Genomic DNA, 27791 nt, shown 5'->3' on the forward strand with positions numbered 1-27791 from the left:
TCTGAGATTCTATTTTCTGTATGATCTAGTCTGCTTTTAATACTTTCAAGGGAGATTTTGACTTCCTGTTTTATAGCCTTCATCTCTAACAGTTCCATTTGATTCTTTTGTAAAGTGTGAAATTCCTCTTTTAGATCTTGCATGAATTTCCTCACCTCCTGGAACTCGACAACTCCTGTCTCCTTCCTCTTCTGCAGTTCATTGTCTCTCTTTTCCATCTCTGTTAGCTTTGCCCTTATGAATTTTCTAAATTCTTTATCAGACATTTCCATGTTTTCCATAGAACTGTGTATGGATAAAGAGGAGTTATCCTTTTCCCTTGGAGGAGAGGTATTTTCCTGCTTTCCCATATTTCTTGTGGTCCTGCAGCAATTTCTAGTCATCTGGTGGATGGTTGGTTTCTTCCCAAACTTGGAAGTTCAATCACATGAGTTTTGGGTGTTGGAGGCAGAATTATCACTGGGAAATCTTCATTTCTCTGTTTCTCCCAAAATGGCTTGTTCTCAGGAGCCATGAAGGTCACAAAGACACTGTCTTGTATGGCCTGCCTTGCGGTCTAGTGGTTGAGCAGCCAGATCCCACATGCCTGATTACATGGTTTGAATCCAGGTTCCTATGCCAGGAGTGTGTGTGAGCATGCTCCAAATTCTGAAAGGATGGAGAAATGAAGAAGGGATTGCAGCATGTCTATGCTCCATTGGGAATTGCTTTCTTTCTCCCTCCTCTCTGCCTCTGTCACTCACTGGTGAATGCATGCATCCTTTGGCAGAAAATAAAAAGATGGCCAGCAGGTGGAATGGTGGTTAAGGTGCTGGAGCCCACATGGCTGATTCTGTGGTTCAAATCCTGGACCTGGTGTCTTGAAAAACATGCTGGATGCTTGCACATGCATATCAAATGTCCTAAGAAGAGAATTGGTTATGATATGGCTATTCAGAAAAGGATTGGTTTTGGTATGGGTATTCCTTCGGGGGGGGGGTGATTACTCATTTTCCCTTTCTCCATCTTTCTCTGGGGACCGCATATGCCCTATGGCAAAAAATCTAAAACACAAACAAAAAAATGACACTGTCTTTTATCTGTAAGATTTTTAAATGCTCAAAAGATAAATAAGACCCACTATTGATGAGTGTATTGGAACCTGAGTATTCTCTTAACTTTTTTTAAAAAATTTATTTCTTGAGAGAGAGGAGAGGGACAGAAAGACACACACACATATATACATGCATACAAAGGTACCCTCTACCAGCCAGCCAGCAACATAGGTGCATCCAACCAGTTTAGATGAACCCAGGAATTGAACCTGGGGTCTCTCATATGACTCTAATACCTGGTGACCCACTGCCTGTGCCATTGCTATTGGGCCATTAGTATTCTCAAATATGGTTGACCAACAAGTAATTTGGCAGTATCTATTTCCCTTCTATTTTAACCAACAGTTGTATTGATAGGATTCTATTCTCCTCCTATTTTAAGCAACAGTTGTATTTATAGGATTCTATTCTACTAAAATATTTACATGGGCATAACAATGTCCAATGCAGTATTGTATTAGCAGAATATAGAACTACATGGGAGTCCAGCGACATAACCATTATGCTAATTGCTGGTCCCTCCCTGTTCCACATTTACATTCTGATTGTCATGCCTTGCATTGACAGTTTTCAAGAGGAGAGAGAGAGAGAGAGAGAGAGAGAGAGAGAGAGAGAGAAAAGAAAGAAAGAGAGAGAGAGAGAAAGATAGAGAAAGAGAAAGAAAGAAAGAAAAGAGAAAGAAAGAAAGAGAGAGAGAGAGAGAGAGAGAGAGAGAGAAAGAAAGAAAAGAAAGAAAGAAAGAAAGAAAGAAAGAAAGAAAGAAAGAAAGAAAGAAGAGAGGATAACCCTTGTGTACCACAGCCATTGCTGTTAAAGCATAGGAATAACAGAGTTTAGTTGCGGAAATTAATAAGACATGTCCTCAGACTCTACTTCATTAAGTATCAAAAGGAGGCAGCACGTGGCCAGCAGGTGGCATGGGGGTTAAATAGATGGATTCCCATATGGCCAATCACAGTTCAAGTCCTGGGCTCAGTGGCTTGAAAATCATAGTGGTATGTATGTGTGTGTACCCAAAACCCTGAGAGGAAAATGGAGAAGGGCTTGTGGTGTGGCCATACCCCCTGGAGGGGATTATTTCTCGGTTTCCCTCTCTAGTAAGTGTATGCACATGCCCTATGGCAAAAACCTAAAAACAAACAAAGGAGGCAGCAGAACTGGATGACAGCACACCTAGCGAGTACTCTGAAATGCTATCAACTATGAATATAAAATGTACTTTAGTCAGAAAGGAGATTCAGCTTTTCCTCTCAAGTTGGGTACAGTGATGATGCAGGGGGACTGATTCAAACTTAGAAACAGCCAACAGCTAATGGAGGGAGCCGGTGGTGTGTACAGAGCTGTGCCAGGAGAGGAGAAAGTCTTCTGTGGCTGGTTCTGATCCTTACCTTAGAGCCAATACAGCAGGATACCTGTCCCCATGAGGGTACCCATGCCTCTGTGCACCTGGGACTTTCATTTCTCTCTTTCTCTCTCCTCCAATAGCACTCAGATTATCTGTCTCCTCTCACACAGCCCTGACAGTGCCTGGAGCTTGAGCCAGTCTTGCTCTCTCCTAGCTGTCAGCTGAAAGGAGAAACATAAGCCACTGCAGGCCCAGCTCTTCTAGGACCTGTTGTCCTGTGAGCCACCTCCCTCAGACCTGAGGGTCTGGGTCTGGATTCTGCACTGAGGTTCTCCCCTAGCTTGCCTCAGAGGAGCTTTCTTGTTGCCAGGGAGGTGGGACCAAGGGACAAATGAATGTCAGCTGGGGCCATCCTTGCAGGACCAGATCTCTTCCTGTGACCCAAGGAACTCACCTCCTCTGGAGACCTCAGACTGTGTCTTTGTAGACTAACTGTGGATGCCCAGGTGGAGATAAGCTGGACCATGAGGCTAGTCAGGAGTGGTCTCAGTGTTGTATTCTGACCCTGGGAACACAAGGACCACGAGAGAATCAATGAACAAACCCTGTGTTGCCCTCCACAGTGCCAAGGTGAGTAAAGCCCAAAGGTTCCTCTCATCACAAGGAGGACAGGACCTCATTCTTATTTAAGAGTTAACATGGATGAATAGCACAGTTATCCTTTATGAGCTAGACACTGCCTTACTGAGAGAGGAGCTCCAGAACCAACTGACTGCTTGTTGTGCCGTTATTATTCACTTAAGAAATGTCAAGGTTGGGACCAGCAGTTAGCGTAATGGCTATGTCGCTGGACTCCCACGTAGTCGACCACAGTTTGAGTCCTGGATCCGGTGGCTTAAACTCAGGAGAATGGAGGAGAAGGGATTGTGGCATGGCCACTCCCCCGGGGAGTGATTTCTCATTTTCTGTCTCTCTGTCTCTCTCTGTCTGTCTGGCGTGTGTGGGTGCCCTATAGCAAAAACCTCTCCAAAAAAATAAATGTCAAGGTTCTCTGTGTTCCTGTTTCAACATGTCTGAGAGACATCAGTGCACAAAATCTCAAGTCCCTGCTCCTGCGGAGCTTATGTTCTAGCAGGAGGACAGACAGAATGGAAACTATGGGAAACAAGATAAAAAAAAAAGCATAGGATAGGTTAGCAAGGACTAAGTGCTAGGGAAAAAAAGAGCAAGGGTAGGTTAGCAAGGGCTAAGTGCTAGGGAAAAAAAAAGAGCAAGGATCCCTCAGTGAAGTACTGTTGTACCCTGGTTGCGAAATTCTCAAAAGACCACAAGGAGCTGATTCTGATGTAAACACACAAAGGTCACTTTTATTTGGCTTGAGCCAAGGCTCTTAGCTGTCACCAACACAATGGATCAGACTTGAGAGCCCTGGTGTTAGTTGGGCTGGGTTATTTATGGCTATTGATGGGGGAGGTCGAGAGGTGCTGAGGAATGCATTCAGGCGGCTATACATTAGCCGCCCACAGAGGCGTCAACCCAGGACCCTATCAGCCTGTCACCATATTTCCTCCCCCTTACTTCACCGCCAAGACCAGCTACCCCCGGGGGCAAAAGAGAGCCACGGTAAACTCCTGCCGCTTTTCTGACTCAGCCGAGCATTTCCGCTTCTCCACACCCCTGGGAACGTGGGGGTGGGGATGGGGGTGGAGTATGTTTGTGCGTGGGGGTGTGTATGTGAGGTGGAAGAACACAGCGCAGTGCACGCACAGTAGTACGGGGGGAAGGGGGCGGTTACTGTGCACCGCCATTGGCCAACATGGCTCTCAGGTGCTGATTTTGAGTGCGCTGTGAGGCTTGTGGGATCAAAAGCTGGGAAGAAGGCCGGGGAGGCATTGGGGCAAGGGGAGGTGAGTGGTTCTGTGTCGACCTAGCGGACCGGTTACCACAGTCCCGGGTCGTTGTCCCCACTACATTCTGGGTTGTCATACTCTGCAACCTGAGTCGACGTGTCTCTCTTCCCCCACAGCCAGGATTTCTGCCTCCCTGGGCTTCTGGGTGATGAGGATAGAGAGCCGGCGTCTAGGGGCCCTGGGCAGGTGCTGAGCGTCCTGAGCAGAAGCTTTCTCGGTGTCAGGAAGTGTTGTAGAGAAGGGGCTTTGCAGCTGTGCTGCTGGGCCAGAAACCTCCTGCAAGGAGGGGCAGACACACTCAGTCTCATTCTCCTGTGGTTCATGGAGGAGCTCTAGTTCCTGGGACCATAGATGCCCAGGGAAAAGCTGTATTTTGCCTTTTTGACAAACGCACTGTAAATTAGCAGAGAGCTGTTCTGAGAAAGCCAGCCTGTGGCAACGTGGCCTTCTAAGAAGACTTGTTGTAGCCATGAGGAAAGTTTCTGTTTCCTGTTAAGGTCTGGGAGAAGGAGAATATGTGTCTGTGTCTGTTGTTTTCGTTTTGTTTTGTTTTTAATTTGCCTGATGGCTGGTGTGCTTGCCAGAGAAAGAAAGTGAGAAAGCATCCCCCATGGGGAATGGTCATACTGCAGTTTCTTCTCCATTTCTCCCACCTTTTGGGAATTCGGGCACGCACACACATTCCTCGTATATTTCTTCAAACTGCTGGATTTGGAACTCGAAACACAGGGTCAGTCATGTGGGATCAAGCCTCCTCAATGACTACCAGGACCTGGCCACAAAAAATGTGTTCTTTATGCCTTCTACTCCTGTCTGGTCACCAAGCAGACCTTCTCTGGTCAGGCATGACAGAGTCTTAGTCCAAGTACACAGAGAATCCTTCTGTGCTGGCTCCAGCTGATGAAGGACAGCCCAGCATTTGCTATTCATGACACTGATATTCAGAATTCAAGAAATACATGAATTATTATTTATTTATTTATTTATATTTATATTTTATCACCTATCTTTACAGTGTACATTTATTTTTCCAACACAAAAACTATGCATGTCAGTCAAGACAAGAATATTACTATATACACCATCATCAGCAAATAGCTTATTTTTTGTCAGTTAAGCATATTTTTACTCGTTTTTTCCTTCCCCTTTTCCCTCCCTCCCTTCCACACTAAACTGTTTCCTCACACACACACATATTTTATTGATTCACAAATGATCTTAAATCTAGACAAAGCTAGAATCTAGTGACAAGTGCACTGTAATTTTCTTCTGAAACATTTTTTTTCCTCTCTCTCCATTACCCCTTTTACTAAAGAGAGGTATGAACTAAGTTATTTGCAAAAAAAAAAAAAAAATTAGGTTAATCTCAATTTGGTCTGTTACTTGCTCAAAACCCCATAAGAATTTAATTTCTGATGCAAGGCAACAGATACTATTGTATTATTGAACTTATGCAAATAACCATTCTGTCACAAAATAAGAATGATCACAAATATTTTCCAATTGCAGAGAGATCAGGGAGGGAGAAAAGTTTGTTTCAATTAAAAACCATTCTTTAGCAAATTGCTGAACCCAACAACTCAAAAGAAAACAAAAATCCTTAAATCTGGAAGACAAAGCATAGAAGAAAATCAGTAATGTTTGTTTTAGAAAAAAGTCATACAATTCTATTTCACCAGTTCAGTCTCGTGTAATCTCTTTTGTGTTTCTGTGGTCTGACTTTACCATTAACAGTCAACATTATTGATATTTCAGAACTTGGCCCTACCATTAAGTTGGCATATCTTTTTTTTTTTTTTAGAGTTTTTTGCTATAGGGCGCATGTGCTCGCCAGACAGACAGAGAGAGAAACAGAGAGACAGAAAACGAGAAATCATCCCCCAGGGGGGATGGCCACACCGCAATCCCTTCTCCTCCATTCTCTTCTTGGGATCTTGGGCACGTATGCACACGCACCCGGCGTGAGTTTAAGCCACCGGGTCCGGGATGCGAACTGCGGTTGACTACATGGGAGTCTAGCGACATAGCCATTAGACTAACTGCTGGTCTTAAGTTGGCATTTCTCTTGGTCATTTTTTGTTCTAATTGTCTTTAGTTTTCCTGGTATAGTACTCTCTTTAGAAGTTCACGAAGAGCTGGTCTGGTGTTGGTAAATTATTTCAGGTTTTGTTTATCTGCGAATGTTTTTATCTTTTCTTCCCAGATGAAGGGTAGTCTTGCTGAATATGGTATTTTTGGTTGAAATTGTTTTTCATTTAACACTTGGAATACATTTTCCCATTCTTTCCTTGCTTGTATTGTTTCCTATGAGAGATCTGACGTTAGCCTGATGGGATATGCTTTGAAAGTAACTTGGCATTTTTCTCTTGCCAGTTTCAGTATCTTATCTCTGTCTGTAGTTTTTGTCAATCTTGCTATGATGTGCCTTGGAGATCTTCTTGGATTGATTCTATGTGGGGTCCTTTGTATATCTTGGGTCTGGATATTTGAATCCTCTCTAGGTTTGGAAAGTTTTCTTCCAGGATTTCATGGAATAGATTATCAATGCTCTGATTAGTCTCTTTACCTTTTGGGATGCCGATTATCTAGATGTTTGGGTGTCTAATGGTTATCTAGTATCACTTGTATATTATTTTCATTTTGGGGGTTATTTTCTCAGTCTTTTTGGTGAATTTTTCTACGTCAGAAGTTCTATCTTCTACACCTAAGATTGGACCTTCTGCATGATCTAATCTGCTTTTAATACTTTCAAGGGAGGTTTTGATTTTCTGTATTAAAGCCTTCATCTTTAAGAGTTCCATTTGATTATTTTTTTATGGTGTGTATTTCCTTTTTCAGAACGTGGAAGAACTTTCTCTCTTCCTGGAACTTGTCTCTTTTCTCCTGCATCTTCTAGACTTCATTGTCTCTCTTCTCTTGCATCTCTGTTAGCTTTGTCACTATGAATATCCTAAAATCTTTATCTGTCATTTCCAGGAGTTCCATTGTACTGTCTGCAGATGATGAAGGGCTGTGCTTTCCCCTTGAAGGAAAGATATTTTCTTGATTTCACATATTTCTTGTGCCTCTATGGTGGTGGTTTCTGGTCATCTGATGGATTAATTATACATTCCTTCCTATCTTCTTGGAGTTAATTCTGAGTGTTAAAGGTGTGTGGAAGGAGATGGCCTGCAATTTTTCTTCAGTACCGTTTCCCTTATTGTCATCAAGCAACCTGCGCTTTTGTCAGTGGAACTGGATATTACAAAGATCTCACAGTTTCAAGGCAATAGGGGCACATGGGCTGAGCTGTGGGATTTAAAGTATTCAGACGTTTTGCTACTGTGTACTTAGACCTGCCTAGATACTCAATGTGTGGAAGGTGAGAAGCAAGGCGAGAAAGTCAGGTAAAAGAAAGGAAACAAAGGGAAAAAGACAAAAGCAACAACAAACAAACAAAACACCAACAACATAAAAAAACCCAAAACAATGAAAAGGGAAAAATTTTTTATTTAAAAAAAAGGCAGAAAAATTAGAAAAGGAGAGAGTGTAACAGAGACAGAAAGAATACAGAGACCACCCTACTTGCCTTTTTGCTGGATGTTGGGCCAGAAGGAGAGGTTTGGGGCAGAGGGTTTTTTTTTGGTTAAAGGGGCAGGGATGGGCCCACTTCAGAAGCACATGGATTCTGAAGTTATCAAGGGAAAGGAGAGGTCAGAAGCAAGAGACAGTACCAACAGATTTTTTTTAAACACACACACACACACTCATATATATATATATATGAGAGAAAAATTTCAAGAGAAAGGGAGAGGGAGGGAGGGAGGGAGAGAGAGAGAGAGAAAGGAGACCACCCTACCTGACTTTTCATTGGGTGTTGGGCTGGAAGGAAGTGTTTGGGGCAAAGGCTTTTTCCAGTTAAAGGGGCAGGGGAAGCCCAACTCAGATGCACATAAATTCTGGCTTTCTGCTGGGTGTTGTGCCCTACATAAGTTATTTTTAAAACCAAGATTCTAGTGATGCATTAGAATAAAATGCTGAGATCTACCACTATAGTCCATTAGGCCTCAATCTTCTCTTCTCTGCCATAGCCAGGGACCACTTGTCCTAGATAGCTTCCACTGTTGTTCAAAGGAGCATCTCTAGAGTTTCTAGCCCATGGCAGGCACTTGGGAAATGGTGCTAGTTTCTGTTGTCCCCTCCCACACCCTATGGAATATGCTGATGCTGTTACTGGACCTTTTCAAAATATGGGCTTCCCTTTTGCTATCTCTTTGTCCAATTTTGTCTGTGCCCACCTTTTCCAGAGGGCGTGCATGCTTGCCAGAGAGACATGGAGAGATAAAGAGATAGGGAGGAAGCCCCTCCCCCCAATGGGGCATGGTTTGCCACGATCTTTTCTCCATTTTTCCATCCTGTCATGATTTGGGCATATATGCATGCATACCTGGCATATTTTCCAAGTCATCAGGGTCAGAACTAGAACTGTAGTTGGCCATGTGTGATCCAGTTTTCTTCACCTCAAGAATACAGGGCTGGTCCCAGCTGAAGACATTTTTTAATGTATAAGTTAGGCTTACTGAGTTGAAAGTTATCTATTTTATTCCTGATGCTATGTTATCAGTTGGATTGGTACTCAATGTGCATATTGCTTGAGTCATCCTGCTGGGGTGAACATTTTGAAATCCAGTTTGACCTGCCTCTCAGAAACTGCCTTGCTAGGTCACTTGTTGGAAATTTCCAGACCTGAGCAGCAGCAACTGGTGGCTCCTTGGACTTTTTCCTAACCCGAGGTATGGAGGTCCTGAGTAACTGTGATGGGCATAACTGAGTCCCCTCTGCTTTCTCACTACAGTGTAGTGTTCTGCTAAGGGTCCCTGGTACCTACTTCTTCCTGCAGGCTTTCCTTCCAATGAGTGTGAGGACAGGCCCTTCAGGCAGTGCCCTGCTGAGGTTCCACTCTGAACTGTGTGAGTTCCTGAAGAGATGGGAAGGTCTGTTGCATGTACTTGTCTCCTAAATAAATGATATGACTTTCTCTGTAGCTGCTCCTTTGGATCTCCACAGGCAGGAGAGTATCCAGAATTGAGTAGAGCTGGGATAGAAAATAAATGCTTAGGGGATGCACCCCAGAGAATTACTTGATAGTTCCAAAACAATATCATGAATGCAATGCCACAGCTGTCTGTTGGTTTGCAAGTTACAGTTCCAGTTTTTCAGGGACTGTGCCCATTGTTGAAGGAGCGTGTACACTGTGATGAACACACACACACACACACACACACACACACACACATACACATATGCACATGTACATACATGGAGACACAGGAAGGTAAAGGATCAAGAATAGGATTGGCATACTCTGAATCTCACTACTGAGACTGCTCAAGAACTCTCTTTTTGGGATGAAGACTCAGGTCCAAGCAGGAAAAAAATGCTTCAAGGAATTGGTAGCAGGCTGGAATAAGGACCCATTCTAGGGACCAGCAGTTAGCATAATGGCTATGTCGCTGGACTCCCACGTAGTTGACCGCGGTTTGCGTCCCGGACCCGGTGGCTTAAAACTCACGCCGGGCGCGTGTGCGTGCATGCCCAAGATCCCGAAAGGAGAATGGAGGAGAAGGGATAGTGGTGTGACCATCCCCCCTGGGGGGTAATTTCTCGCTTTCTGTCTCTCTGTCTCTGTCTGTCTGTCTGGCGAGCATGCCCTATAGCAAAAACCTCTCAAAAAAAAAAAAAAAAAAAAAGAAGGACCCATTCCAGCTGACTTCATAGCCACTGTTCCTCTTCTCCATTGTTGTACTAGGACTTCTGAGGAGGATTGCAATAAAGGAATGGGCACTGTACTACGTCAGATTATTCATGATGTTGTGGGAAAAAACAGGTGCTATCTATTTCAGACCTTCTCCCCCTCTCCAGCCCCTATCACCACCTAGGAGAACTAGATCTCTTTATAGGCCAGCAGGTATCACCCTGTTCAAAATGTACTACAGGGACCTCTTGGGTGCCCAAACATTTGTAAGGCCAGTTGCCTGTCCACAAACTCAAGTGACTACAAGTAGCAAGATAAATCCTTCAGCTCTTATACTCCTCCGGGTAGGTAAGCCACCACAGTAGTTAAACTCAAAACGTAATGACTCAATTACAATCTTTCTTTCTTTTCTTAAAAATTTAAATCATGTTTATTGAGTTAATACTATGTGCCCTGCATTGGGAAAATCCTGGACGATAACTACTGTCCTTGTCTCCATCATCCAGGTACTTCTTTACATTTTTTCATAGTTTATTTATTTATTTTAATACATTCAATCACTATATATCATTTCAGCTTATAAAATGAATTTTCCCAGAATGAATATTAAAGATGTTTTTATCAACAGATAATTTTCCATTTTTGTGTCCCTTAAATGTTTTGCTTCTTTCTTTTCCCCCTTGTTTCCCTTCCTCTCACCTTTCCCCATTTCCCATCCTCCTCTCACACTGTCTCTAGTATCTTCAAGTGTTCTCCATGCTTTTATGTCTTCCAGTCTTTCAGTTTCTGCCATAGAGTGTGGTCACTTGTATACATTAAACGGAGACAAACAACGTCTTTCTTTTATACTCTGGCTTGCTTCATGTAGCAGCAAATCTTCCATGTTTATCCAATTTATTTTTTATTATTTTAATTTATTTTATATATTCAATCAGTATACATCACTTAGCTTATAAAGTGAATTTACCCAACATTAATACACTTCATGGCAATCCAGTTCAGGATACCATACACATTATCATCAATGAATAATCCCTTTCTGTGTCCCATAAATATCTCGTCTCTTTATTTTTCTCCTTAATTTATTTCCTCATCATCCACTTTCTGTCAACTGCTAGGGTCTTGTTTCTTATAGCTGAGTAGTATTCCATAGTGTATATGTGCCACTCTTATTAAATCTATTCATCTGTTTGTGGACATTTGGGTTGGTTTCATGTCATAGCAATTGTGAGAAATGCTGCAATAAACATGCATGTGCAAGTACTTTCCAACAGAGTGTATTCCTAGACTTTGGGTAAATACCCAGGAGTGATATTACTGGATCATATAGTAGTTCAATTTGCTGGTCTTTGAGGAATCTCCATAGTGTTCTCCACAGTGACTGTACTAATTTACATTCCAAAAGCTGGTTCTTTGAAAAGATAAACAAAATTTATATACCCTTAGCTAGACTAAGAAAAAGAGAGAAAAGAACCAGGTAAATTAAATTCTCAAGTAAACAGGAAATATTAAAACAGATATAACAGAAATACAAAAGATCGTTAGAGAATATTATGAGCAATTGTATGCCAAAACAAAACCTGAATGAGATGGATACATTTCTGGACACATATAAGCTACCAAGACTGAATCAGGAGGAAATAAAAAGCCTGAATAAACCAATAATGAGCAATGAAATTGAATCAGTGATTGGACCAGCAGATGGCATAATGGTTATGATGCTGGACTCCAAAGTAGTCGACTGCAGTTTGAGTCCTGGAACCAGCGACTTAAAATTCACGCAATGTATGTGAATGCCCAAAATCCCTAGAGCAGATTGGAGGAGAAGGAACTGCAGCATGGTCATCCCTCTGGGGTGATTTCTTGTTTTCTGTCTCTGGCAAGTGCTTGTGTCTTATAGCAAAAGTCTCTCTCAAAAAAAAAAAAAAGAAAAAAAGAAAGAAATTAATCAGTGATAACTTCCCAACTGTGGGAGGCTGCGTACCAGCGAATATCGCCCTTAGGTTTCAGTTTCTCAGCAAACAATTACACAATGCCAAAGGCCATGATTGGCTCCCCTTCAAAACCTCACCTTCAAAACCATACTCTGATTGGCCACTTCCCATAGCAAATTGGTGAGCTTAAAATCCCTCAGATTTGCATATCCAGCACCTCATGATTGGTCCACAAAAGCAACCAATCATAACCCACCTTTTACAATCCTTCATTTACATATAGAACAACCAATCACCACCCACCAACGTGTATATAACCACGATCCCTGGCCCACAATCTCCTGATGACCCTGAAGAACCGTAACACTGTGTCATCTCCAGACAACTCTGAAGAGTTGTAACACTGCGTTGTCTCCGTGTTGTAACACTGTGCCGTTCGTCCCGTCTCTTACTGCTTCCCTTAGGAAACCTGTTTGACTGTCCTGCTTGTCGGGACACCCAACAAAGAAAATTCCGGGTCCTGATGGCTTCATATTTGAATTCTACAAAATTTTTAAAGAACAGCTAACCCCCATTCTATTCAAACATTCTATTCAAACTACTTCTAATGATCCAAAAGGAAGGAATCCTTCCAAATTCATTTTATGAAGTCTCCATCATTCTCATTCCCAAAACAGACAAGGACATAACAACAACAAAAATAACTATAGAACAATATCCCTGATGAATATATATGCAAAAATTCTCAACAAGATACTAGCAAATTATATCCAATGACACATTAAAAAGATTATACATCATAACCAGGTAGGCTTTATTCCATGGATGCAAGGATGGTTCAACCTATACAAAATCATAAATGTAATACATTATATAAACAGAAAGAAAGGTAAACACCATATGATCATATCAATCAATGTGGAAAAAGCGTTGATAAAATACAACATCCTTTCATGATTAAGACTCTCAGCAAAATTGGCATAGTAGGGACATTTCTCAACACAATTAAAGACATATTTGAAAAACCCATAGCCAACATCATATTGAATGGGGAAAAGCCAAAAACTTTTCCACTAAAAACTGAAACAAGACCAGTTTGCCCACTTTCTCCACTCCTTTTCAATATAGTACTGGAAGTCCTAGTTAATGCAATCAGACAAGAGACTAAAATAAAAGGCATTCAGATAAGGAAAGAAGTGAAATTATCTCTAGTTGCAGATGACATTATTATATACACAGAGAACCCAAAAGAATCCATGAAAAAACTGGAAGTAATAAATGAATACAGTAAAGTGGCATGGTAAAAAATCAACATATAAAAATCTGTAGCATTTGTACACACAAACAGTAAATAGACTGAGGTAACATGAAATAAAGCAATTCCATTTACAATTGCCACAAAAGAAATAAGATACCTAGGAATAAACCTAACCAAAGAAATCAAAGATCTCTACACAGAAAACTATGAAAAACTAAAAAAGAAGTTTAAAATGACATAAATAGGAAAGACATCAAATGTTTCTGGATTGTAAGAAATAATATAGCAAAAATGTCAATTCTACCCAAATTAATCTACATATTAAATACCATCCCAATCAAATTACTTGAGATATTCTTCAAATATTTAGAAAAAACAAACACATAGTATATTCATAAAAGATCACATATTGCCAAAGCAATACTGTACAAGAAGAGTAGAGTAGGAAGCATCTCACCCTGATCCAAAATATATTACAGAGCTATGATAATTAAAACAGCTTGACAATGGCACAAAAACAGGCTTGGCATGTGGGCCAGTGGAACAGAATAGAGACCCCAGAAACAAACCCCAAGACATACAGTCAACTGATTTTTGACAAAGGGAACCAATCAATCCAGTAGGGAAAAGAAAATCTCTTTAACAAATGATGCTGAAAAAACTTACCTACAGTAAGATGAAGCTGGACCCCTCTCACTGTAAACAAAATCAACTTAAAATGGATCACAGATCTAAACCTAAGGCCTCAAACTATAAAACTACTGGTGGCTAATGCAGGGGACACTGAGAGACATCAGAGCCATCTTATTTAAGGCTTCTTAAATACGAATCACAAAATAAGACCCACAAAACACAGGCAATAATCCCAAAAATACACAAGTGGGATTACATCAAGTTAAAAAGCTTCTGCTCAGCAAAAAAAAAAAAAAAACAAAACCAATAATTAGAATGAATTAGCAACTCTCAGAATGGGAGAATATATTTGCAAACTGCCTCAAATAAGGGACTGATAACCACAATCCCATTCTAGCTTACATAAGAATCAACCATAGTGACTTCTACTTCCCCCATAGGTCAGGGCAGCTCTGAGTTCTCAAGCTGAGTCCACCACCATCAGCAGCCCTCTGCACAGTCAGGGCAACTGAGGCAGGGCTGACCATTAACTCCAGCTCTGAACCTAAGAGCCCCCCTCCTCTCAGCCAAAAAATAGGCCTTTTTTCTGTCTTTCCTTTGCTAATTTTTTTTTTTACTTCCCCTTCCCTCATAGGTTAGGGGTTCTCTCAGCTCTCAAGCAGAGTCTACCTCTATCAGCATCCCACTATCCAGTCAGGGAAATGGAGGCAGGGATGACAGTCAGCCCCAGCCCCTTCCCACTACCTCAGACCCCACCTTCCTCTGAGCCTAAAGGCAGGATTTTTTCCCCCCTTTTTTCTTTCATTAATTCTTTACTGCTTCTTCCCCCATAGGTCAGGGCAGCTCTCAGTTCTCAAGCAGAGTTCGCCTCCATCAGCAGACTCCTGCTAAAATATTTTAGTTTTTCCTCTTTCATATTCTGTTTTATTTTCTCTTACATTGACATTTTCTCCTCATCCTTCATCCTCCACCCCCAGAGGGTTTAAGCAGGTCTAGAATTATAGTTTCAAAACATCTTAGCATTGTTAAGCTCTCCTTGTTCATCACTGAACCACCAGTAAAAAAGGAGAAACTGCTCTCAGGAACCTGAATAGGAAACTTCTCTCATGGGGACCACATTACTAACCACACAAGAAGAGAGACTTTGGCACAGATTCAATTCACAACAAAAGGGAAGCAAACTAGTTCCCAATTGCAGAAACATTCTCCAAAGACTTATCCAATAGTGAATATATCACCAAATGGCTAAAAGTTGCAGAACAGCCTCAAGTTTCAAAAAAACAGGAAATATGTCTCCATGAAAAAATCACAATAACAGTCCTCTATCTCTTGAAAAAAGAGAAGTTACTGAAATGTTAGAGAAAGAATTCAGAAGACTCATGGTGAAAAAACTCTATGAGTTGTGGGACCAGGAGATGGCATGGTGGTTAAGGGCACTGGATTCCCACATGGCTGACCGTGGGGCTTGAATCCTGGACCTGGTGACTTGCTTTCTCACTCTCACTCTGTCCCTCTCTGGTCAAATTTAAATAAATAAAAACATACATAAACACATAAATGAATAAATAAAATTAAATAAAATAATTCTAAAAAAGAAAGAAACAAACAAAAAACAAAAAATTATGAGTTGAAACAGAAAAGAGACAACAAACTCCAGGGGATGAGGAAGTCCATCCACAATTTGAAAGAATTGAAAATAATAAGTGAGAATAAAATAGAACTATTAGAGATGAAGACTGTAATACAGGAAATCAAAAACTCTCTGGAAAGTATTAAAAGCTTATTAGACTGTTTTTGGCCTCTGGATTCAACTTCACAGCTGTGAAGTCTCCCACAGCCAGCGTCCCCCTAGGAGACCCAGCACTATCCAGGACAGAAAGCTGCTAGCCACCTTCAAGTTTGCCTGTTTTTTTCCCTCTGGGTTCAACTTCACGGCTGTGAAGTCTCCCACAGCCAGTGTCCCCCTTCCAGACCCGCACTAGGCAGGTAGGATAGCTGCTTTGCTCCCTCTTGTTGTCCTCTGTCCCTTCTAAATTTTTTTCTTTGTGAAAAAACAGCTCTCTGTCCTCTTTGGACCTTTCCTTTGTTAATATCTGTCTTTTTCTCACCTAGGACAGAAAGCTGCTAGCCACCTCCAAGTTTGTCTTTTTTTGACCTTGCACAATACTTGTGCACCATGCGGTTTTCCATTTTCATCCTAATTTCATTTTTTGTGAAGTGATTTTTTTTCCTTTTTTCCTCTTTTCTCCTAGTACTTTCCTTCTTTTTTCTTTGCCTTCTCTCCCTATTTCTATTTCCTACCTTCTTTTTCTTTACCTTTACTTTTCTGTTTTACTTCTCAGCCTTTACCCTCTGCCTAGAGACAATTAGGTGCATAATAGCTAACCATCTGAGCATTGTGAGTTTTGGAGAATTCTTTGCACATCACTGTAGTGGTTGCAAAATTAGTGAAATTCTCCTTCACGAATCTGATTAAAAACTCCACCTGTGATCCCCACATTTGAGAACTTAGTAGGAGAGAGGAAATAGCACTGAATTATTTCACGATAAGGGAAACACACGAGCTCACAATCACTGAATCCTTCTCCAACAAATTGACCAGAAGTGAATACACTACCAAATGACTAAAAATCGAAGAAGAACCTCAAGGGTGAGAAAATCAAGTAGTACATCCCCATAAAAGAAGCAATGTAACCTGTCTCCAAGCAGGGAAAATTTAGAGCATATTATCAAAATGTCAGAAAAATAATTTAGAATATTTATGGTAACAAAATTATATGAGATGTAAGAGAAAAAAGATGTTGAGCTCCAAGAGATGAGGAAGTCCTTCCATGATATGAAAGAAGAATTGGACACTATACAAAAAAAACAAATGGAACTGTTAGACATGAACACTATAATACAGGAAATTAAAACTTCCCTTGAAAGTATCAAAAGCAGGCTAGACCACGCAGATCAAATTTCAGAAGCAGAAGACAAAACCAATTGCCTAGAAAAAAAGTATCAAAAATACTGAGAAAAAAAAAACTGTGGATAATACGCAAGAAATACTAGATACCATGAAATGCCCAAATATATGAATAATTGGTATCCCAGAAAGTGAAGAAACTAATAAGGGCATGGATAATCTAATCCACCAAATCTTGGAAGAAAACTTTCCAAGTGTAGAGAGGCACTTAAACATTCAGACACAAGAAATACAAAGAACCCCAAGTAAGATCAATCTAAGAGATCCTCTCCATGCCACAATACAACTAGATTGACCAAATTGACAAAGGCAAGATACTAAGATTGGCAAGAAAGAAAAATCAAATAACGTACAAAGGCTATCTATCCATCAGGCTAACACTGGGCCTCTTATTGGAAACAATGCAAGCAAGGAAAGAATGAGGAAACATATTCAAAGCATTCATTGAAAAACAATTTAAACCAAGAATAGTATACTTGGCAAGATTATCTTTCATATGGGAAAAGAAAATAAAAACATTCTCAGATAAACAAAACCTCATAGAATTTACTACCTCTTAGAACAGTTCTTCAAGAAATTCTGAAAGGAGTACTACACCAAGAAAATTAAATAGAGACAGACAGCAATAAGAGAACAACAACAAAAAATAACCAGGAATATGGCCAACTTAATGGTAGGGACAAGTCTGGAAATATTGATAATAACATTGAATGTCAATGGATTAAATTCTCTGATCAAGAGACACAGACTGGCTGAATAGATTAAAAATCAGAAACCCTCCATCTGATGCCTACAAGAAACCCATCTCATGGATAAAAACATGCATAGACTAAAAGTGAAGCACTGGAGAAAGATATTTCATGCAAATGGAAACCAAAAAAGAGCAGGAGTCACTGTACTGAGTTTGGACAAAAGAGGCTTTAAGACAAAAACTGTCATAAAAGACAAAGAAGGGCATTATATAGTAATAAAAGGGCTAATTCACCAAGATGATACAACGTTTGTAAATATCTATGCAATGAACTCAGGAGCACACAAATATGTAAAGGAAAGACTGCTAGACCTAAAAGGAGAGATAGACTGTAACACTATAATTGTCAGAGATCTCAACACCCCATTATTTCTGTTAGACAGGTAAATTAGACAAAAAATAAGCAAAGAGATTCAGGACCAAAATGATACCATAAATCAGATGGACTTGATAGACATTTATACAACTTTCCACCCCCAAAATACAAAATATACATTTTTCTCAGCCCTGCATGGTACATACTCAAAAGATTGATCACATGATAGAGCAGAAAACCATCCTTTACAGATTCAAAGGCATAGGAACTATATCCAGCATCTTCTCTGACCATGATAGAATTAAATTTGATATTAATCCCAGGAAAAGCCCTTGAAAAAAATACAAATACATGGAAACTAAATAACCTATTTCTGAATGACTTGAAGACTACTGCAGAGATTAAGACGGAAATCAAAAGATTCATGGAAACTAATGATAGTGTGTACAAAAGGTTCTATAATCTATGGGATACTGCAAAAGCAGTCATAAGAGGGAAGTTCATAGCAATTATTGTGCAGAAAATAAAGATGGAAAGGTAGCAAAAGGACAACCTAACATCATGCCTCAGGGAATTGGAAAAAGAACAACAACAACAACAACAAAACAAAAAATGTCAGGAGAAAGAAATAATAAAGATTCGAGCAGAAATAAATAAAATAGAAAATAAGTGAGCTATACAGAAAATAAATGAAAGCAAAAGCTGCTTCTTTGAAAAGATAAAGAAGATTGTCATGCCATTAGCCAGACTAATTAAGAAGAGAGAGAAAAAAAACATATAAGTCAAATCTGCAATGAATAAGGCAACATTACAACAGACATAACAGAAATACAAAACCTCATTACAGGATACTATGAGCGACTCTATGCCAACAAAGAAGAAAACCTGGATGAGATGGACAAATTCCTGGACACATATAATCTACCAAGATTGACTGAGGAAGACATAGAAAGCCTGAATAGACCTATAACAAGCAATGAGATTGAATTAATAATAAAAAACCTCCCAACAAAGAAAAGTCCAGGCCCTGAGGACTTCACTGCTGAATTGTACATAACATTTAAGGAAGAGGTAGCTCCCATTCTACTCACACTATTTCTAGAGATCCACAAGGAAGGAACCCTTCCAAATTCATTCTATGAAGCCTCCATTACCCTCATACCTTAAACAGATAAGCATATGACAAAAAAGGAAAACTACAGACTTATATCTCTGATGAATATAGATGTAAAAATTCTCAACAAGATGTTTGCAAACCGTATTCAACAGCATGTAAAAAAGGTTATTCATCATGACCAGGTAGGCTTTATTCCAGGGATACAAGGCTGGTTCAACATATGCAAAATCAAAAATGTAATACACCATATTAATAGAAAGAAAGATAAAAATCATATGATCATTTCAATAGATGTGGATAAAGCATTCAACAAAATACAACATGCCTTTATGATCAAGACTCTCAGTAAAATTGGCATAGAAGTATCATTTATCAGCATAATAAAAGCCATTTATGGGACCAGCAGTTAGTGTAATGGCTATGTCACTGAACTCCCACTCATGCTGGGCATGTGTGTGTGCGTGCCCAAGATCCCAAGAAGAGAATGGAGGAGAAGGGATTGTGGCATGGCCATCCCCCCTGGGGGGTGATTTCTCACTTTCTGCCTCTCTGTCTCTCTCTGTCTTTCTGGCAAGCGCATGTGCCCTATAGCAAAGACCTCTCCAAAAAAAAAAAAAGGGCCATTTGTGAAAAACTTACAGCTAACATTATATTGAATGGGGAAAAGCTGAAAGCTCTTCCACTAAAAACGGAACCAAGACAAGGCTGCCCACGTTCTCTGCTCCTATTCAATATAGTACTGGAAGTTCTAACCAATGTGATCAGACAAGAGAAAGAAATAAAAGATATTCAGAAGTCAAAGACCTCTACAAGGAAAACTTTGAAAACTTTAAAAAGAAAATTGAAAAGGACACTAAAAAGTGGAAGGACATCCAATGGTCCTGGATTGGCAGAATCAATATAATCAAAATGGTAATCCTATCCAAATTAATCAACATGTTTAATGCAATCCCAATAAAATTACAAGAGACATTCTTCATGGATCTAGAAAAGACAATCATATAATTTGTCTGGAATCACGAAAGACCCCATTTTGCTAAAGCCATCCTGTGCAAGAAGATTGGAGATGGTGGCATCTCACTTCCTGACCCCAGAATATATTACAAAGCCATGATAATCAAAACAGCATGGTATTGGCACAAAAATAGACAATGGAACCAATGGAACAGTGTAGAGACTCCAGAAATAAACCCCAAAACATACAGCCAACTGATCTTTGACAAAGAGTACCAATCAATCCAGTGGGAAAAGGAAAACCTCTTTAGCAAATGGTGCTGGGAAAACGGGGTATCTACCTGCAGAAAGATGAATTTGAACCTCTATCTGTCACCATTAACAAAAATCAACTCAAAGTGGATCATAGATCTCAACCTAATTCTGCAAACTATAAAACTACTGGTGGAAAACACTGGGGAAACTCTGGGAGACATTGGGGCATGCAAAGACTTCTTAAACAAGACCCCCAAAGCACAGACAACAATCTCCCAATAGACAGGTAGGATTACATTAGATCAAGCAGGTTCTGCACAGCAAAGTACACTGTAATTAGTGTGAATCGACAACCCTTGTAATTGGATAGAGTTTTTGTTAACTGTGCCTCAGATAATGGACTTATAACCAGAATATAGAGGAAACTCAAACAGCTTAACCAGAAGAAAATGATTGACCCAATTAAAAGATGGGAAAATGAGCTGAATAAATAACTTTCTAAGGAAGACATATGAACAGCCAAAAAGCATATGAAAAAAATACTCAACATCCCTCATTGTTAGGGAGATGCAGATCAAAACCACAATGAGATACCAGCTAACCCCAGTCAGAATGGCACAGATTAAAAAAACAAATAATGATAAATGCTGGAGGGGATGTGGAGAAAGGGGAATCACTCCTACACTGTTGGTGGGAATGTAAATTGGCCTAGTCACTGTGGAGAATGATATGGCGGTTCCTCAAAGACCTTCAAATAGAACTACCGTATTATCCAGAAATTCCACTCCTGGGTATCTACCCAAAGGACAGGAGACCACTTAATTGGAAAAGCGCTTGCACAAGTATTTTCATTGCAACTTTATTCATGATTACTAAGACATGGAACCAACCCAAATGTCCACAGACAGATGAATGGATTGAAAAATTTTGGTACATATACTCCATGGAATACTATTTAGCCATTAAAAAAAACAAGGCCCTGGAATTTTATAGAAAGTGGAAAGATTTGTTGTTGAGTGAATCAGGTCAGTCTATGAAAGAGAGACACTGTGTGTCTCCACTTAACATATACTGACTCTCTGACTGGAGTACATAAAAGTATTGCAAATTGTAATGGACCCTAGAGACAAAGTGGAAAGAAAGTGTAGGAGGAGAAGAGTGTAGGAAATTTGGGGGTAAAATGGAGAGATATGACACTTGTGGGAAACAGATAAGATTTGTTAGCTGTTGATGAGGATGTGCATGGTGGTCTCAACTGGGATGGACTGAGGTGCATATCATGCTTGGTAAAGTCTCTTCACAATCTAAATGACGTATAGTGGTTTAATGTATGAATAATAATAAAAATAATTAAAAATATTTATTGAAACTTAAAAGACAATTGGTCATAAAAATTTTTAGACCCCATTATGTCCTAATGAATTATAGTCTTAAAAAACAGAAAGTGAAACTGAGGATCAGAGATAGTAATAAACCTGAAATACTACACACACACACACACACACACACACACACAAAGCTGACTAGACCGTGCTGAAGATCAAATATCAGTTGTAGAAGACAAAATCTCTGACCTAGGAAAAAACACCAAAAACAAAGAGAAAATAACAAAAAATATGAGGATGATATATGAGAAATGCTAGATTCCATTTAATGTCTAAAACTCTGAGAAATGCTAGATTCCATTTAATGTCTAAACCTCTGAAACATCTGAGTAATTGGTATATTGGAAGATGAAGAAACTAAGGGTATTGAAAAATCTATTCAATGAAATCCTGGAAGAAAAAGTTCCAAGTATAGAGAGCACTCAAACATCCATATCCAAGAAATGCAAAGGACCCCAAATACAATCAACCCAAAAAGATCCTCTCCATGGCACATCATAGCCGGACTGGCCAAAACCAGAGATGAAGACAAAAAATAAGCAAAGAGATACAGGATCTAAATGATACCATAAATCAAATGGACTTAACAGACATATATAGGACCTTCCACCCAAGAACCATGAAATATACTTTTTTCTCACCTCCACATGGAACCTTTTCAAATATTGACCACACGATAGGGCACAAAACAAGTCTTTACAGATTTGAAGGCATAGAAACTATATCCAACATCTTCTCTGACCATGATGGAATTAAACTTGATATGAATTTCAGGAAAAATTCTCAAAAATACACAAATATATGGAAACTAATTAACCTACTCCTGAATGACTTCACAACTACTGAGGAAATTAAGATTGATCAAAATAGTCATGGAAACCAATGATAATGTGTACATGAGTTTTTATAATCTTTGGGACACTACAAAAGCAGTCATAAAGGGAAATTCATAGCAATTAGTCCGCATAAGAAAAAGATGTAAAATTGGCAAATGGAAAACCTAATTACCATGCCTCAGAAAATTGGAAAAACAACAATAAAATTCATAAAACTCCAGGAAAAAAGGAAATAATAATGATTTCAGGAGAAATAAATGAAATAGAAAATAAATGAACTATACAGAAAATAAATGAAATTAAAGCTGGTTCTTTGAAAAGATAAACAAAATTGACATGCCACTAGATAGAATAATTAAGAAGAAGAAAGAAAAGAACCAGATAAATCAAATTTTCAGTGAAACAGATAATATAACAACAGACATAATAGAAATACAAAACATCATTAGAGGATACTATGGATGACCATATGCCAACAAACAGGAAAACGTGGATGAGATGGACAAATCTACCAAGATTGAGTCATGAGGGCCCAGAAAGCCTGAATAGGACCAACAAACAATAAGACTGAATCGATAATAAATAACCTCCCAACAAAGCCCTGGTCTTGATGTCTTCACCTCTGAATTTTACAAAACTTTTAAAGAAGAATTAACCTCCAGTCTAATCAAGTTATTTCTACAGATCCAAAAGGGTAGAACACTCCCAAATTCATTCTATGAAACTTCTATCACCCTTATCCTTAAAACACACAAGAGCATGACAAGGAAGGAAAACTATAGACCAATATCTCTCCCTGATGAATATAGACACAAAAATTCTTAAAAATTACTAGCAAACAGTATCCAAAAATATATAAAAATGATTATACATTACAACCAATCAGGCTTTATTACAGGGATGCATGGGTAGTTCAACATATGCAAAACCATAAATGTAATACACTGTATTTACAGAAAGAATAAAAGTCATATGATCATATCCATTGATGCAGAAAAAGCATTTGATAAAATACAACGTCACTTCAAGACCAAGACTCTCAGTAAATTCGGCATAGAAGGGTCATTTCTCAACACAATACAAGCTATCCATGAAAAATCCATAACTGACATCATTCCGAATGGGGAAAAGCTAAAAGCTTTTCCACTAAAAACTGGTACACGACAAGATGCTCATTTTCTCCATTACCTTTCAATATATTACTGGAAGTCTTCACTAATGCAATCAGAAAAGAGAATAAAATAAAAGGCATTTTATTTTAAAGGGAGGAAAAGTAGAGGTGAAATTATCTCTATTTGCAGATGACATGATTGTATACATAGACGACTCAATGATATCCATAAAAAAATTCCTGGAAGTAATAAATGAATACAGTAAAGTTGCAGGATACAAAATCAACATACAGAAATCTATAGCATTTCTTGGGACCAGCAGTTAGTGTAATGGCTATGTCGCTGGACTCCCATGTAGTCAACCATGGTTCGCGTCCTGGACCCAGTGGCTTAAAACACGCTGGGTGCGTGTGCGTGCATGCCCAAGATCCCGAGAGGAGGATAGAGGAGAACGGATTGTGGCATAGCCATCCCCCTTGGGGGGTGATTTCTCGCTTTCTGTCTCTCTGTCTCTCTCTGTCTGTCTGGCGAGCGCATGCGCCCTATAGAAAGAAAAAAAAACCCAAAAAACCAAAAACCTCTCCAAAAAAAAAAAAAAAAAAAGAAATCTATAGCATTTCTACATATGAAGAGCAAGCAGACTGAAAAAGATCTGAAGAAAGTAATTCCATTTACAATAGCCACAAGTATAAGATACCTAGGAATAAATCTAACCAAAGAAGTCAAAGACCTTCACAAGGGAAACTATGAGGAGCTAAAAAAATAAGTTGAAATGACACACAAAAAAGTAGAAAGACATCCCATGTTCCTGGATTGGAAGAATTAATATAATGAAAATGTCAATTCTACTCAAATTAATCTGCATATTTAACACAATCAAAGTACCCCAGACATTCTTTACATATCTAGAAAAAAATGATAGAATTTGTCTAGAATGATAAAAATAAAACCTTGTATTGCCAAAGCAATCATGCACAAGAAGAGGGGAATGGGTAGAATCTCACTCTTTGACTGCAAAATATACTATAAAGCTGTGATAATCAAAGCAGCATGATATTGGCACAAAAAACAGACAGATGGACCAATGGAATAGAATAGAGACCCTAGAATTAAATCCCCAAACTTACAGCCAACTCTTTTTGACAAAGGATACCAGTAAATCCAGTGGGAAAACTTCTTTCGCAAGTGGTGCTGGGAAAACTGGATATCCACCTTCAGAAAGACGAATCTGAACCCCTACCTCTCACCATTGACAAAAAGCAACTCAAAGATCTAAATCTAATACCTCAAACTATAAAACAACTGCTGGAAAACTTAGGGGAAACTCTGGGAGACATTGGGGTAGACAAAGACTTCTTAAATAAGATTCCTAAAGCACAGTCAAAAATCTCCAAATAGAGGGAACCAGCAGTTAGCGTAATGGCTATGTCGCTGGACTCCCACGTAGTCGACCTCGGTTCGTGTCCCGGACCCGGTGGCTTAAAGCTCACGCCGGGCGCGTGTGCATGCGTGCCCAAGATCCCGAGAGGAGAATGGAGGAGAAGGGATTGCGGCGTGACCATCCCCCCTGGGGGGTGATTTCTCGCTTTCTGTCTCTATGTCTCTCTCTGTCTGTCTGGCGAGCGCACGCACCCTACAGTGAAAATCTCTCTCTCAAAAAAAATCTCCAAATAGACAAATGGGATTGCATCAGATTAAGAAGTTTCTGCAAGGCAAGACACGGTAACTACTGTGAATCAACAGCCTTTGGCATGGGAGGATATTCTTGTAAACTATGCTTCAGATAAGGGACTGATAACTAGAATACACAGGGAACTCAAGCGACTTACCCAGAAAAAGATGAGCAAATGAGCTGAACACACAACTTTCTAAGACCTGCAAACATCCAAAAGGATCTGAAAAACTGCTCCAAATGCCTCATCATAAGGGAGATACAGGTCAAAACCACAATTAGATAGCACCTAACCCCAGTAGAATGACTAAGATTAAAAAATCAAAAATAAATAAATAAAGATAAGTGCTGGCAGGGATGTGGTGAAAGGGGATCTCTCCTACACTCATGGTGGGAGTGAAAATTGTTCCAGCTATGGAGAACAATACAGAGATTCCTCAAAGATCTACAAATAGAACTACTGTATGATCCAACAATCCCAGGATATCTACCCAGAAGACAGAAGAACACTTAGAAGAGTGCTCACACATATGTTTCTTATGGTATTATTCACAATTGCTAAGACATGTAACCAACCCAAATGTCCATGAATAGAAGAATGGATTGAAAAAGTGTGGCACATATACTCTATGGAATACTACTCAGCCATAAAAAATAAGACCCAGGCTTTTGATAGAAAGTGGATGAACATGGAATATTTACTGCTGAGTGAAGCCACCCAGACTATAAAGGAGAGACATTGTATGTCTCCACTTAATATATACTGACTATCCACATTCTATGGTTGAAACGGAAAGACTAGAGGATACAGAAGCATGGAAAAGTGGCTGTGAATACCAGATATAGTGTGGTAAGAGGGTGACATTAAGGAGAAATATAGAGAGGCGAGATATTTACGGGACACAGAAATGGGTTATTATCTGTTGATAATGTATACTATTCCCAATTGGACTGGTGAGAAATGTATTCTTGTTGGAACATTCACTGTACAAGCTAAGTGATGTATGTAATTGAATGTATAAAAATTTAAAATTAAGAAAATCAATCAACCATAGCTATCCCACATTTGACAAGTGGTGCTCTTGCATACAGATCCAGGCTGTTGCCATCTCTGCCTCCTTGAATCTGGCTTCTGGGAGACACAGGATATCCTAATTTCTGAAGGTAAGATAGAACATAAAGGAGCACCACCAGCTTTCAGAATCACTATGGTCCAGAAAACCCAGGAGTTGTTTCTGCCACCCATTACTTTGAAAACTGCATAAAGTCATTGCTTTCTGATAGGATGAGTGTCCCATTGTCCAAAGATATTTAGCTTAGAAAGGAGTTTAACAGGGTGCTGTGAAAACTCACATTTGCTGACAGGTATTTATCTACTCTCTGTGCTGGGGACAAGTATGGCTGCTCCCTCCTTTTTCCAAATTTCATGCAGAGAGATCACACTGGCAAGGAAATATTGTTTTAACTCTTCAAATCACTAAAATCTAGGGGGGAGAATGAGAGTGGGAATGTTGTGGAGTGCCAACAAATAATACTTGATACATGGGCCAGTCAGGTGGTGTGGTGCTCAAAGCACTTGGATCCCATATGGCCAAGTGTGTATTTGGAGTCCTGTACACAGTGGCTTGAAAAATACACTGGATGCATGTGCGTGTATGACCTAAATACCAAGAGAAAAATGGAGGAGAAGGGATTGCAGCATGGTCACCTCCATCTGGGAAGTGTTCTCTCTCTCTCTCTCTCTCCCCTCACCTCCAGCAAGAACACATGCCCTATAGCAAACTAAGCAAACAAACAAAAACCTGGTGCATCTCTGAAAATCCCATTAAAATTGCAAATTTGTATACCTGTTCCTCTTTCTAGACTGAAGAAGTCTCCAGCGTCACTCTGCAGATTGAGACATCAGTTGCTGAAGTAAGCATCAGTTGTTTCTGTCATGAGATTCTTTTTTTCTAAGTACTAAACCCTGTGGATATCAACTAAGCCCTAGTTTGTGCTCCCCACTATCCTTATATGCACTTGTACATGTATGTCCCTGTGGATGTGTATGTATACGCACATAGGAACCCACATCTCATACACCAAATCCCCTGGAGTCACAGTGGAGGAGCCCAAAGCATCCATTGACAATGGGACTAAGGAAGCTTCAGATGGATTGGAGAACTTCCTAAATTTTGCCCAAGTCCCACTGGCCTCAGAGGCCAAAACTACAGTCATGAAGGCATTCAGGATTGTAACATCCTCCTGTAAACTGAATTTGGATGATTCTGGCATTTATTTTGTATGGAATCTTTAAGAATGTTCCCATTAACAGGAAGAGCTTTCTTGCCCTCCTGAGGTCTCCATCTACTCAGTGAACACTCAAGGACATGAACAAATTATAATCCAGATTAATATTTTCTAAGTTGGATTCCTGTTGGAAGGATTTTAAAAAGTTTACTTATTGAGAGAGAGAGAGAGAGAGAGAGAGAGAGAGAGAGAGAGAGAGAAGAGAGAGCGACCAACAAATATCTTCAC

General features: G+C 39.6%; 1 protein-coding gene and 1 pseudogene across 1 annotated transcript in view; both read right to left on the reverse strand.

The window, feature by feature from the left end:
• Positions 1–3952, reverse strand: part of ZNF674 (zinc finger protein 674) — a 15927-nt gene extending 11975 nt beyond the window's left edge. The window contains 2 exon segments of the mRNA XM_014592959.1: positions 2894–3004; positions 3845–3952. Coding sequence (XP_014448445.1) covers positions 2894–3004; positions 3845–3952 — 219 coding nt within the window.
• A 469-nt stretch (positions 3953–4421) lies between these two features.
• Positions 4422–27791, reverse strand: part of LOC102488626 (60S ribosomal protein L29 pseudogene) — a 58954-nt pseudogene continuing 35584 nt past the window's right edge.

The sequence above is a fragment of the Tupaia chinensis genome, unplaced genomic scaffold (genome assembly GCF_000334495.1).
Source record: "Tupaia chinensis unplaced genomic scaffold, TupChi_1.0 Scaffold138988_1, whole genome shotgun sequence".
Lineage (NCBI taxonomy): Eukaryota > Metazoa > Chordata > Mammalia > Scandentia > Tupaiidae > Tupaia > Tupaia belangeri.